This window comes from Nannobrachium achirus (genome assembly GCF_963921795.1).
Source record: "Nannobrachium achirus genome assembly, chromosome: 2".
NCBI lineage: Eukaryota > Metazoa > Chordata > Actinopteri > Myctophiformes > Myctophidae > Nannobrachium > Nannobrachium achirus.
This window is the reverse complement of record NC_137811.1, coordinates 71,534,809-71,549,596: the sequence shown is the minus strand read 5'-3', so window position 1 is coordinate 71,549,596 and position 14,788 is coordinate 71,534,809. Positions and strand designations below refer to the sequence as shown.

Genomic DNA, 14,788 nt, shown 5'->3' with positions numbered 1-14,788 from the left:
AAACAGTAAACAAACCAACATGAAGTTTTAAGTGGTATCTGAACATTTCTAAAGTGACAATTTAAGGACCTTTTTAATACCTCTAAAATGACAAATTAATCATTGGCCACATTGTCAAATATTAGAGGCAGAAATTGTGAAAATAGCCGATCTACGAGCATGTAGATCTGCTATTTTCACAATAGAACCGTGTTATACAAAATGTAATGCCTCAACTCTTAGTGCTCGTCAGGGTGGCGCGTCCCCAGTTAAAATATGATTCTTTTGGGGGTCGCTGCCTGAAAAGGTTGAGAACCACTGGCTTGAGGCAAACTTTATATCTTGTCCAAGGATAGTGTTACACAGCAAATACAGCCAATCTACAATCTTACGGCATGACTCCGAAAGATGATCTGATAATGTAGCGTCTTTGTAGGCTGACGTAGAATCCCAAAATGTTTTGCTCACGCTATATGCTATAATACTTTGAAATGTTTAACTTAATCTCTTTTATTAAAACAAGTCAAACATTGTATGCCCAAAACTGTCCATTCTAGCTGTGTTATGTTGCCTTACTTGCTCTGTACTGGAGTACTGGAGGATGACGGCGACATGACGGACGCGAGGTTTCACAGTGGCGTAATAGTTCACCATGGTTATGGCCTCCTCCACTGTACCCATCTCCAGGAATGCCTTGGGCAGGGAGAAAACAAAGATACCAGATGAAAGAAGCACAAATCAAACCATTTCCCACAATGGCGTGCTTTCCTTAAGTAAACTATGTATATCTAGACTCTTCAAAATTAATACATAATGGCCGAATTGCAATCATTTAATATAAACACAATTGTCTTTATTTATCTATAAATGTTTATCTGTTCTGTAAGAAAACCTTGGCAGTGAAGCGGAAAAGACAATTTTTAATCGGCGCAGCCAAAGGGTTAACACAACTGACAAATCATTAAGGGGTCCTCCCTATGTTCCCCAGGTTCTATGTTCCCCCCTCCCCCCAAAAAAGGTTCCTTGTTCCCCACTCAACCACAAAAAAAGGAAAAAAAAAAAAGGTATATGTTCCCAAATCAAATGAGGGAATGGTAGGACATCTGGGCACTAAGAATATGTGGGCAATCCTAATTTAGGTGCCCATGATTGCCCAGGTTCCCACATGTCTCTAGTGCCCAGATGTCTCCACCCCTAAGTGCCCAGATGTCCAGGTGCCCACTCGTCCAGATGTCCAGTCATAACAAAAATATGGTGCCCACATGTCCCTAGTTCCCCCTGACCCACTAGTATTTGTAATTTATCCCCATTATGTTCTGTTCTGTTGTGTGTGTATTTAGAGTAATAATTTGAAATGAATGTTTCCTGCATTTTTGGATAAGCATAGAACATTTCTTTAGTTGAGCGGGGATCATAGAACCTTTTTTATGGGAGTAAGTGGGGAACACAGAACCTGGGAAACATATGACCTTTTTTTGGTAAGAGGGGAACATAGAACCTTTTTTGTGGGAGTAAGTGGGGAACATAGAACCTGGGGAACATAGGTACGGTCCCACCTGGATCTAGAAATACTGTATTAGATGCCATGTTACCTGGATCTAGGAACAAATGATAAATACTGTATTATATTGCTCAAAAGCATGTTTGGGGAAGCTGCTGCTCAGATGCTCAGATAAAACCCTTTTCCTTCCCTGGTACAGAGGCTTTGAATGCACTGCCAGTGACACGATTACTCGTCACACTCCCATTTCTGATAAGCAGTAAGCTAGATGGGCTTCAACTACTGTAGTAGGGCTTATTCACGCAACTAGGAAGGCAAAATGGAACTGGGGGAGTGGGAGAACACATCTGCCATCTGCACATCTGGGGTGGCATAGCTCAGGGGTAGAGAAACCGTTATTAGAGCACGAAGGGTTCCCGAAGGGATCCCAGTTCGAATCCGGGCTCCCCTGAGTTAATGTCGAAGGGTCCTTGGGCAAGACTCTGAACCCCACATTGCTCCCGGTGGGCTGGTTGGTGCCTTGCATGGTTTCCTCCGCCACCGGTGTATGAATGTGTGCGTGAATGGGTGAATGTAATGCACAATCTCTGTAAAGCGCTTTGGATAAAAGCGCTATATAAATGCACCATTTACCATTTACTTAACCATTTTCAGTTACGCGGAAACATTTGACAGTTGTGTGAGTTAACAGTCTGTCTCAAGAGACTACTAGACAATACCTAATAGTTAAGGAAAGTTAGCCGAGTCTTTGACCAATCTGAAGCTTACCAATAGCTTTCTTTACAAATGTGTTCATTAAGGTGTCTACTATCACCTCAGAACTTTGTCAAAGCCAACTCCCTTCGGAAACTTTGTGGGAGCCAATCAAAGTTGGGGTCTCATTGACTTAACTATACAGCTTTAAGTAGCATGTGAGTGGTCAAACTAGCGGTTTTCATTCCCCTTCCCCTCCCCCTACACACGCATTCGCATGCAGCGCCTGTGTGTGTGTGCGTTCGTTCGTTTGTTGCCTCGTTCGTTCTTGTACATACGCATGCAGGACCTGTGTATGTGTGTGCGTGTGCCCCTTGTTTGTCTTTCCCTTGTCTCTCCCTTGTTTCTCCCTCTCTCCTCTCTCTCTCTCTCATGGCTCTTTAGCCTTTGTAAAGTGTCTTGAGATAACTTGTTATGATTTGACACTTTAATAAAATTGAATTGAAAATTCATGATACTGAATCCATTGCAAGCATTAGTTTTGCACAAAAAAAACTTTCCTTGGACTAAAAATGGCCCTCACAAAACTATGGGTTAGTGATGAGTCATCACTTTCTTTCCCCTGTATAGTAAAATCAATGAGACTCTACTATACACTTTGATTTACTACAACCTTTGATTGTCTCCCACAAAGTTTCCCAAGGGAGTTGGGTTTGACAAAGTTCAGAGGTGATAGTAGACACCTTTATGAACACATTTGTGAAGAAAGCTATTGGTATTAATTTAGTTCCCAGATTGGTCAAAGACTCGGCTAACTTTCCCTAACTATGAACCGATTGTATTTCGGAGGGTTTTTTGTCTCGTCCTCTTACCTGATTCTTTCCCTTGAGTGTAAGGATGTTGGTGACCTTGCCAAAGGGCTGCCCCAGGGCTTTGATCTCCGTCTCCGAGGCATCGTTGGGCAGATAACTGAAGTGGAGCACACGAGACGGAGGGGCCTTCTCCACCCGCAGCTTTTTACTGGCACTGTCGTTGGAGGTCCCATCTGCAAGCAGTGGTATCATGACACATCACTAGCATTCTTTAAGACTTGAACTCCATCCTGTTTTAAGCCCAATTCATACTCAATGTGAGCTTGTAGATCGGATTCATTTGCTTTTGCTATATTTGAACACTTGTGAATGTATACATTTAGACAGTCTAGGTGTGTTTAACTTTTGGCCATAGAACATTTTATATTGCCATTACTTGTCTGGTCATTATCAGTAAAGTCTTTGTAGATTTCAGTAAATTGGGTTTGTATATTCACGTTATTTGTCATTGCTGCCCTGTGCAATTTTTATTTAACCCATTTAGGCCTAACCTATAGTTAGGCCCAAATCAGAAATTAGCCTACAAAAACAAATATGTTGATACATACTGTACATGTACTGTAAGCCCCTCCCATACACTAAAATGTGTACCCGGCCTGAATGGGTTAAGGAACTGCATGTTCCACTGTTGAAAATATATTAGTTTGACAACGATCAAGATGTCATGGTCGTGACAGCCTAGGTAGCGATGTGACAAGTGACACCGTTGTGCAATGGAATAGCCTTCATGCTAAAGACAAGTCTGTGTTGTGGAGTGTATTTTGTTGATACAGATTTTTTCATGTCAGTTCTACATTGAGGGAATACCTATACTGAGCTTTTGTGGATTATCCCTACCGCTCTTCCAGTCATGCTATATCCCCCTTTGTGACCATATATTTTGTCTAGCTTCCAAACGAGGCAGTGATTCCTGCAGATAGTTTGTATAGTGCCATTTTCCCCAACACCGAGTATAGGGGCTTGATATCCAAAACAGCAACTGACTCACCAGGATTAGAGGCCTCTGTGGCAAACAGAGTATTTTAAATAAATAAAAATGACGAGTTTGACGACTTATTGCCAATGGTTCACTTTGACAACCTTTCCTTATTTTGACGCTGGGTGGCAGTCAATGAGTTAATGCCTCGAGTTGTTGATCAAATGGATTTCATGCGAGGCAACGACAAACTCACCAGTGAAACTGCTCATGCCAGAGTTGGGACTGTTGTACATAGGACGCCCATCCGACCCTATCTGCAATGGAAATAAGACAAGAGACCTGGTCACACATAGAGCAGTGAAATGTCAAAAAGATCTGCATGACCCACAGAGTCCTTGCAAAGACAACAATAAACTAGTCTAACACACAGAGCACAGTTTAAATAAGCAAAAACGATGCTGGAATAACGAAGCAGGGAGGAGGGCAGAAAGCATGCTATGTTCACTGTACTACATTTCTGGTGTGAAATGGCTCGAGGGACCCCCACAAAAAGACCACCCTAAGAAATGTGCAGAAGTGCCCTTTTGTGAGGTTGGAGCAGTGAGCACCTGCCCCATCAGTACTCTCTGCACGCCCCTGCAGAATGTATGCATGTTGAATTAAAGGAGCAATACTCACCGCTTGGGTGACCTTTCTTTTCATCGTCTCACTCAGGATCCCCTCAAACGCAAACGAGACTCCTAACCTCTCAGCCTAGAAGAGGAGGACAATAACGTTATTTCCTCCCAACAACAGCATTAACCAAAAATACTCAACATCCAATAAATACTGCATTGCAGCACTCTCACCAACATTTACAATTTCACCCTTTGTGAATAAATGACAGTAGTGTGACTGAGTTCTCGTTGTCCTAGTCTAGTCTTCTTTGCCTTGGCCTGTTTTTCTCTTTTTCTCTTTCTTGGAGCTGCGTCCCAGGCCAGTGTAGTAACTGGATGGGGGTAGGGGTGGGCGATACGGCGATATATACTGTGAAGTTTTTAATTATACCGACCTGTTGCACATAGAACACACTGTGAAGTTGTTTACAAAACTTTACAGTACAGTAGCAACTACGGGGAAAAAATGCCATCGGTGTATAAAATACACCAAACTTTATGCACATGTACAGCTGAGATGTTTTTCTCATTCTCTTTGCTCTTTTGCTTTTGCACTCTCTTTCTTTCCTAAGTCATTATTACTTATTATTTTAACTTTAGATGTGTTGTTTTCTGTTGTTCTGCTTTATTTTATATATATCACTGCATTGTCTGTAAGGATGCCGAACAATAATAGGTTTTACTTTATGTACCTGTACAAACGACGTAACAATAAAGTACAACCTTGAACCGTGAACCTTGAATGGTGATACATATCATTGAGACGATACAATGTCTCCACGATATGCCTTTTCAGAGATGTCGTACATATCATAATACAATGAGGGAAAATCCTGTTAAATTGTTAATACAGAGATTCATTGCAGAATTCATTTAAACCTGCATTTTGGTCTAAATCAGTAGTTCTGTCAAGGTCTCCAGTTGCTAGTCTGCTAAATGCCTAGATTGTAAACTACTGAACTCATAAAATGCCACAGTCTCGTAGTAAATCAGTATCATACATATCCTGAAGCTGGAGACGTAGGCCTACTGATATTCAGTGATTGGGTCTAATGATCAAAACGAGAACATTATAATGGTGTAGAAAATCTATACAAAAACTAAACATTTCCACACTGTAAGGCCAGTAAGGGACAAGATGACCCCCGGCCACTTTCATTATCACTGAATACACCTTTAAGTAACTTGAATAATAACCATAAAAACCAACATGAAAAAGGAATCGTGATAAGATTGTGTATTGTGATACCGCTTGGAAACATACTGTGATATTGTATTTTTCCAAATCGCTCACCCCTAGGTCAGTGTAATAACTAGATGGTAGGGCATTCACCAATAGTGATTTTTAGTATTCTAATTATTCAACCTCAAAGTATTCCAATAGTCGAATATTCGACAGGACTGGCCAAACTGACAAATATTAAGTAAGCAAGAGACGAACATTGTGAAAATAGCCGATCTACATGCTCACAACGCCTCGCGTTGCGAGGCGTTGTGAGCATGTAGATCTGCTATTTTCACAATATTTATCTGCGGAACCGAGTCACATTAATACCTATAATTCCAAGTGCTTGTCAGGGTGGGGGGTCCCCAAATCAAATATGTTTATTTGGGGGGTCACGGCCTTAAAAGGTTTGAGAACCCCTGGTATAGAGCATTAACAAATTCATTCACCAGGGGCATTGACAACTCATTCTTATGACTTCCTATCTAGCCAAGCTTTATAAACTATATATTTTCTAAAGAGAAAACAATAGAAAAAAAATAATAATAATAAGCGAATATTCGACTTTGTCGAATTCATCGAATAGTGACTTTGATATTCGAATATTTGGTGAATGCCCTACTAGATGGGGAGCTACACCATATAAATGTCTCACCTGGGTGGAGTAGCCTGAAGAGTTACTGAAGCTGTCAAACTGAGCTTTGGTGAGCTGCTGGACGTCCTTGATGATGGGTCCTTGTTGAAGGGGAAGGGTCTTCTGAGGAACGCTCTGTAATGTGATAGTAATCATTGTTAAAGAGCAGTGGTTCTCTGCCTGTGGGTTGCACATTAAGTTAAGGGTCCCTTAACTTAATGTGCAACATTGTTTTCTCACTCAACAATAAACAAACCACCATACCGTTTAAGCGTATAGAGGGTATATGCACAATTTAATTAAGGACTATTTACTTCTAAATCAAATTAAACATTGGCCGAATTGTCAAATACTGTATTAGAGGTAGGGCTGCCATGATTATGACATTTTACATGACGATTAATTGTCACTCAAATAATTGCGATTAACGATTTAATTGTGTATTTGTCGTTGACAATTACATTTATCTTTGGCTTTTAGGCTTTGAAGTTGCACATGGCAATCATGACACATAACTTAAATATACAAAGAAATTACTGACACATTTGACAATTTTACTTAAAAAGAACATTGATAGTGGAAATAGCCGATCTAAAAGCTCACGCGTTGTGAGCTTGTAGATCTGCTATTTCCACTACTTTTTGAAAGTGTCTGTAACTATATTAACATGTCTCAACATGGAAACGATTATGATGATTATGCAAAATAATTGCGATTACCCCAAATAATTGCGATTAGACGATTATGTAATAATTGTGACAGCCCTAATTAGAGGCAGAAATTGTGAAAATAGCTGATCTACATCTACACGTTATACAAAATGTAATTCCTCAACTCTTAGTGCTCGTCTGGGTGGGGGTCCCCAGTTAAAATATTTGGGGGTTGCGGCCAGAAAATGTTGAGAACCACTGTTATAGAGTGTTCAGAAACAGGTGTCTCCCAGTCTCTCCAGCTATTAGTAAATAGGGATCTTGGAATTTAGAAGGAAAACGCCCATATCTACGTTTCCTGTTTAAGGTTTTTTGGTGGGTTCAAACTGACACAAAATGGTCATTAATTAATTCTGATCAGTTTAAAAAATAGAAATATAAATGGTCTAAATGTGGCCAAAATGCAGCCATATTTTCCCAAATATGGAGATGACTGACGTCTGACATCATATATGTGTGACGTCATAGACCACCTTAGACTGACACAATATGTCCAGTCTAAGGGGCGGCATAGCTCAAGGGTAGAGAAACCGTTATTAAAGCACAAAGGGTTCCCGAAGAGTTCCCAGTTCGAATCCGGGCTCCCCCTGAGTTAATGCCGAAGAGTCCTTGAGCAAGACTCTGAACCCCACATTGCTCCCGGTGAGTAGGTTGGTGCCTTGCATGGTTTCCTCCGCCACTGGTGTATGAATGTGTGCGTGAATGGGTGAATGTAATGCACAATCTATGTAAAGCGCCTTGGATAAAAGCGCTATATAAATGCACCATTTACCATTTACCATATATTGGGCATTCCCAGATACAGGCTTAATATTGATGACATCAGGGATCTCCATATTTGGGCATAAAAGGGATTTCATTAGTGTGGTTGCCCTAACAGGGCATCATCTGGGAATGGACAAAATATTGACATTTTCAGGCCGAGTAGGGAGAAAAATGTATGCCAATTAGTAAGGCCAGACGGGGCCTCGGGCCGGCCCAGTTAGAGCTGGTCGAGTTTTTAGCTTAAAAAAAAAAAAAAAAAAAGTGCTATTGGGGAAACAGTGATATAGACTATAGAGTATATTCACTATATTGTGATAGTAATCATTGCTATATTGTTTGTTCAAACACTCTATATTGCAATGATTACTATCACAATATGGAGACTTAACACGTATCTCGACAAATCAATAGCACTTACAGAACTTGTACCCACTGTAATTTCACATTTTGAAAGAGACACACGACAGGTATATAAGTTAGACAGGTTTGAAGAACTGACCGTTTGAGAAGGTCTGCGGGCATCTTCATCAGTGGTCTTCCTAGCCTTGAGGGCCATGACATCTTTAGTGGTCTTCTTCACCGTGGCTCCCCTGTCATCTTCATCAGTGGTCTTCCTCGTCGTGGGGTTCCAGTCATCTTCACCAGAGGTCTTCCTCACCTTGGGGGCCCGGACATCATCAGTGGTCTTCCCCCCGGCCCCTCCCGATGACGTCTCACCGGCAGCTCTAAGTCGTTTGGGGGCCCTGGACCCGGACCCTGCTTATTGGAACGACACGCAAATAAATCGAATTACATCAACCCATTTAGGCCTAGAATCATTGAATGCTTTAACTGCTGAAAAATAGCAGATATACAAGCTCACAGCGCGGCACCGAGTGCCGCGCTGCGAGCTTGTAGATCTGCTATTTTTGAAAAAGTCGTGAAAATGAGTGCAAATCTTTCAATATTGTATTTTCAAAGCGAACGTTTGTAACTCAAATGTTGCTTCTGGGGGGGGGGGGGGGGGGGGGTGTGTCCCTGGAACTAAATATTTTGAGATGCGGGTCCGTGGCCAAATAAATATAATTTTAGGGGTCCTTCACATGAAAAGGTTTGAGAACCACTGACATAGTAGTCTCTCAAGAACAGACTAACTGAGCTCCAGTTAAGTGAAAAGGACCTTTTCTTTGACGATGGCTGGCCAGATTGCTGACATTGAAACATAGGTTTTTCAAAAAATCTTAGAAGGATTCAAAAGACACTTATAGAATCGGGTCAAAATTATAATTTTCACGATTTAAAAAGAAAATAGCAGATCTACAAGCTCGCAGCGCGGCACCGAGTGCCGCGCTGTGAGCTTGTGTATCTGCTATTTTTCAATAGTTAAAGCATAACATAATGATACGCAATAATGTGTACCCGTTCTAAATGGGTTAATTACTAACTTATTAATCATATACTCATTAACACATTTACAGTTTAGGCATTTAGCAGACGCTCTTGATCCAGAGTGACTTACAGTAAGCAGGATAATAGAGTAACAAAGTTTGACTTCATTTACACATCCTACCTGGTTCACTTTTTTTTTTTTACTCCATTTTGAATCCCATAGACTTTTTTTCAGATCGCGTCAAATAAGAACTGTGTTCCAAACATAAACAAATGTTCTCCGCGGTTTGACTCATGGATATGAAGAATCAACTGATGGTGAGAAAACGCAAATTTTACTGTTGCCGAATTTTCACTAAAAACACTCAAATATGAGTGACTGACTATCATAAACTATACAGAGCCACCTCCCCGACAACATCGCGGAGACCGTTTGTTTATTTTTGGACCACAATGCTTATATGAGACGATTTTAAGATGACTCCATGTTATTCTCCATAGAGAAATTACCTCTGTGAACCGGGGGATGAGCGAGTGACGTCATGACTTCGTTACTCTATACATCAATACATCAACATCAGTACATCCAATGCATCGAAATATCAATCTAGACAAAAATAACGTAGGTAGACCGAGCATCTAGTCAGTAAAAAAGCTTTATATAAAAACCTACGAAAAAATGCCATATCGCTTTCGTAATACGTTTCGAAAGCGTATTACTCAGCCTCTGTAGCAGCTAGAAACAAAATTCCAAAACTATTTGATAGCTTACACATTTGGCTTTTCATTGAAAAATTTAAGGAAAAATGTATTTTTTTTACAAAAATGAATGAACTACATGCTGTACATGTACTGTAATACACACAAATGTGTACCCGTCCATAATGGGTTAAATTAAGTTCATTCATTTCAAAGACCTAACTCTGAGAGAATACAATGAATCCTTGCAGGTCCATTTGGTTCAGTGTGTACTGTACACTCTCACAGTTACAGACACTTCCATATGGAAGCCCTGCCTGAGGGTAGCCTGGGTGCCAGCCTGTTTGCTCCGTTCTGCGATTAGTTTTGTCTCTCTGCATCACCGTCTGGAAAGCCTCCTATCTCCAAGGGGAGGTGGGACATAGAACGCGGTTTCCAGCCACCGCGGCTTTCGATTGGTCTGTGGTGCGGGGCAGGACAAATACACAAGTGTGTATTGGCTGGCTGATGACGTAGCTACCCCTAACCCTACTTTGATTCGTTGGAACATCCAATCAGCAACGACGTCACCTACATCACAACGGACGTTCAGAAATACGAGTCGACTGAATAATTTCCAGACACTTTGAGACCCACTGAATGAAGGCATGAGGTAAGGTTACGGTGCGGACAAACCGTTTGATTCTGCCAATGCTTTTCAATGTTTTATTCTGGTCAAACAGAGTCAGGGAGCTGATATTGTTCATGTTGGCTCACTGGAAACACTCTGCTACACCAGTGGGTGTCAAAAGTGTGGTCCAGGGACCATCATGCTTCTTTGAGGAGGTTCCAAATGAACCCTTAAAGGAGTAGTTCACCCCCAAAATGACTTTTTTTCTATTGATTAGTTATGCCATGGAGACTTGAGTTCAATAATATTTTGTATATGTTGCATTCCTAAGACAAAAAAAATTGATTATAGTAAATTTACCCCTTTTGATTCTGAATGGGGACCCAAATGCATTTGGGTGAGAATCAATGGGGGTAAATTTGCTTGACCCTTGACCCTAAATTTACCCCCATTGATTCTGACCCAAATGCATTTGTGTCCACATCCAGGGCCTTATTTGGGTCTTCATCCAGAATCAATGGGGATACATTTACTATAATCAATGTTTTTGTCTTAGAAATGCGACGAATACACAACAATATTATTGAACTCAAGTCTCCATAGCATGTTTCATTTTGGGGGTGAACTACTCCTTTAAGCTGGTTGCGCACTGCTGTGTTTTTCATTGCGTTTTGGAAACCGAAATCTTTTTTCAGGCCAAGGAGAGAGAGAGGAGATAGAGAGAGCAAGGGACCCAGTGGCGACAGTTGCTAAAATCGAAAAAAAATCAAACCTGGTCCGAAAATAAATACGAAACGGGTGGCAGTGTGCAAACATGATAGACATAATGTGATGTTGATTTTTTTTTTACATGCTCCGAAATTCACTCCTATATTTGGCCGAGAAAACGCAACAATGTGCAACGACCTTTACAGGTGTGTAACTCTGAGAGTGTACAAATGGAACGCACATGCACGCACGCACACACACACACACACACACACACACACACACACACACACACACACACACACACACACACACACACACACACACACACACACACACACACACACACACACACACACACACACACACACACACACACACACACACACACACACACACACACACACCTTTAGGTGAAGTTAGCAACCGGAGGCTGGAGTCAGAGGTTATCCATGAGGTCATCCATTCTGGTAAATATCTTCTCTTCTTCTTTTCAGAAGAACAGGCAGCTCTTCTGTCTCCTGAGGTTGTCTAGAAACAAAAACAACAAAGAGATTTTATTGTTGAGCATTATTATTATAGTCTTCTAGTCCAGTGTTTCTCAACCTAGGGGTCTGGGCCCGCCTTGCAGGGTGCCAGAGATCACAGGGCGGTCCATCTGGACGTGAGGTCCGATATTTGAAACGTTTTGCAACACTTAGTTAAATGTCTATTTTGGGTCACAGGCTAAAACGTTTGGGAACCATTCAGTTTGCACAGTCCAATGTATGTTATAATTGCTGTTAAAGCAGGGTATGCTGTAGGAGGGGCTTGTGATCATAGGCTTGTGATGGTTCTTCTTGTGTGCTTTATTTTCGGCAAGCTCAAGACAATGTCCCATGTATCCCTGCGGTTGCACTTGACCGTTGGCAGCCAATAGCATTCTTGGTACCCGCATTAAAACAATGATGGTGACACCCATACAAGGGCAAATCATGTTCGCAGCATAGAAACCAATGGGTTCCCACCATCCATATTTTTTCAGTCTATGGTTCTTCCATGCAAAAAATCAGACCCTGGTGGCAAAGAATTTAAGTTGGTTCTGTGTTTTTTGAAGACAAGCTTTCTGTATGTTACCTTTACCGTGGATGGCTTTGAGGTGGGGGGGTGAGGGGGAAGCGGTGTTAAGCCACTGTCCAGCGGCCCAGCTCCGTAGCAGACACTTCTGGGCATGCCGTCCCCTGTCCCTGGAGGTGCGGATGTCTGGTCGTTGCCTGCTGCTGTTTGAGCCAGGAACGTGGCTTCGCTGGTGGCCGGGATCATGACGTTGTTTGGCCTGGATGCTCCTCCGATGTCTGCCGGTGTTCTGCTGCAATGAGACATGCTGAGAGCCTCCTGGAGCGCAGTCGGTGTCCTCACGGACATGGGATAACTGCAATCAGGCTGCGTACCAAGCAGGGAGGGTAGAGACAGGATGGAGATGGGTCAGTGTAATAACTGGATGGGGGACCAGTGCAGGGTTCCCACACATTTTTACCAATTAATTTCCAAAACTTTTCCAGAATATTTAACCCGATTTCCAGGACTATCTATATAACAATAATTCGGCTCAATAACAGGTCTTTACTCCTATGCTCAACAGGTAGTATATGCCAGTGGTTCTCAACCTTTTCAGTCCGTGGCCCCCGAAAATAATCATATTTTAACTGGGGACCCCCCACCCTGACGAGCACTAAGAGTTGAGGAATTTTGTATAACACAGTTCTATTGTGAAAATAGCTGATCTACGCGAGGCGTTGTGAGCATGTAGATCGGCTATTTTCACAATTTCTGCCTCTGAAGTAAAAAACATGGTTGCTATGGTAAACAGTTGGTTAGTAGGGTAAACCTTCAATGATTTTGACATCTTGTTACTAATCTGTCGGTAGATAATGCCGGTCTTATATAAGGGTAATTTGTGTACGGTGTGATGTCATACTGATGTCAGCAGTGTGACAGGAGATAAGCGACCAACGGTCGCTTATCTCCCGATTAGGGAGTCTTACTGGTATTTGACAATTTGGCCCATGTTTAATTTGTCATTTCAGAGGCATTATCAAACTCAATAACCAAAGACAATGCATAGATTTTATTTCCAGGACCTTCCAGGACCCTTGATAAATTCCAAAACTTTTCCAGTACTAGGAAAATATTTTTCTAATTTCAAAATAGTTCCAGGAATTTCATGACCGTGGGAACCCTGCCAGTGTAATCAAGCATGGAATTGTGGACAATATCTTATCCAAAGTCAACAAAATATTCGTACGTTTTGCGTCTCGGAGGCTAAATCTCATCAAATGGTGTTCCGTGGCTCAAAGGCTGAATAAATAATGGACCTTGATATGAAAACGTTTGAAAACCACTAAAGTAGTGACTGGAAAATGTAAAAGCACTAAAAGGCGTGGAACAAGTCAGAGGTGCTACAACTTACAGGATGTAATGTCAACTGAATCAGGGATGAGTTTTGTATGGTCTTTTGAGTTTGAGTATAACAATGCATTTTCAGACCAAATAATATCTGTCGAAATATTATATGACTCATCTAGGTTGAAGTTAACCTGAAGAAATATAAATATAATCACTCTTTTGTCATTAACAGTTAAAGGAGTAGTTCACCCCCAAAATGACTTTTTTCTATTGATTACTAATGCCATGGAGACTTGAGTTCAATAATATTTTTTTGTTTTAGTCGCATTCCTAAGACAAAAATGTCATCACAATAAATGTACCCCCATTGATTCCGGATGGGGACCCAAATGCATTTGGGTCCCCATCCGGAATCAATGGGAGTACATTTACTAAAATCTAATTTTTGTCTTAGGAATGCGACCAATTCAATCTGGGAAAGCATCATTTTAGATTTAGCTAGAACCATTATTTTATACTTCAGCTATTTAAAAGTTGCAGGTCTACAAGCTTGTAACTCACTATGAGCTTGTAGATCTGTTTTTTTGATGAAAATGTGTGAATCTTTGAATGTATATATAATTTATAAATATAATTTCTGTCTGTCTGTTGTTGGGCCAGACTTTAGACCTCTGCATTTGGGAAGAGCAATTATTTGCCCTTTCCTCTGGCTCCCTCTTCTGGTGAAAGATTCCATTACATGCTCATTTCTGACAGCAGAACATTGCACACAATCTCCAGGGTTCCCACACATTTTTACCAATGAACTTCCAAAACCTTTTCAGAATATATAATGTGTAATCCCACTCCAGCCCTTGTAGGGTGCCCTCAAATCTTTGGGATGGTTCTGACTATTAGTTGTGGCTGAGTTTTACTGAAGCGGTGTTTTGAGTTTTCTGGAGAAGAATATAATATTGCTGTCCGAGAAGCCTGTCAAGAAATTATATGTTTGACTTTATTGGAAAGCAGCCAATCTATCTTAGTTGCAGAGTGATTCAGTGTAATAGCTGTATGATGTGATGGGT

At 41.2% G+C, this 14,788-nt stretch overlaps 1 protein-coding gene across 1 annotated transcript in view; it reads right to left on the bottom strand.

Annotated features, from left to right (window-relative positions):
- Positions 1-14,788, bottom strand: part of LOC308300267 (uncharacterized protein) — a gene marked incomplete at its 3' end in the record, with an annotated part of 83,611 nt that overhangs the window by 38,772 nt on the left and 30,051 nt on the right. Inside the window, exons 19-26 of the mRNA XM_080744088.1 lie at positions 12,456-12,761; positions 11,747-11,870; positions 8,454-8,713; positions 6,501-6,614; positions 4,643-4,717; positions 4,218-4,278; positions 3,046-3,218; positions 556-672 (exon numbers count right to left, since the gene is read on the bottom strand). Of these exons, the coding sequence (XP_080600214.1) occupies positions 556-672; positions 3,046-3,218; positions 4,218-4,278; positions 4,643-4,717; positions 6,501-6,614; positions 8,454-8,713; positions 11,747-11,870; positions 12,456-12,761 (1,230 nt within the window). The remainder of the gene's footprint in view (positions 1-555; positions 673-3,045; positions 3,219-4,217; positions 4,279-4,642; positions 4,718-6,500; positions 6,615-8,453; positions 8,714-11,746; positions 11,871-12,455; positions 12,762-14,788) is intronic.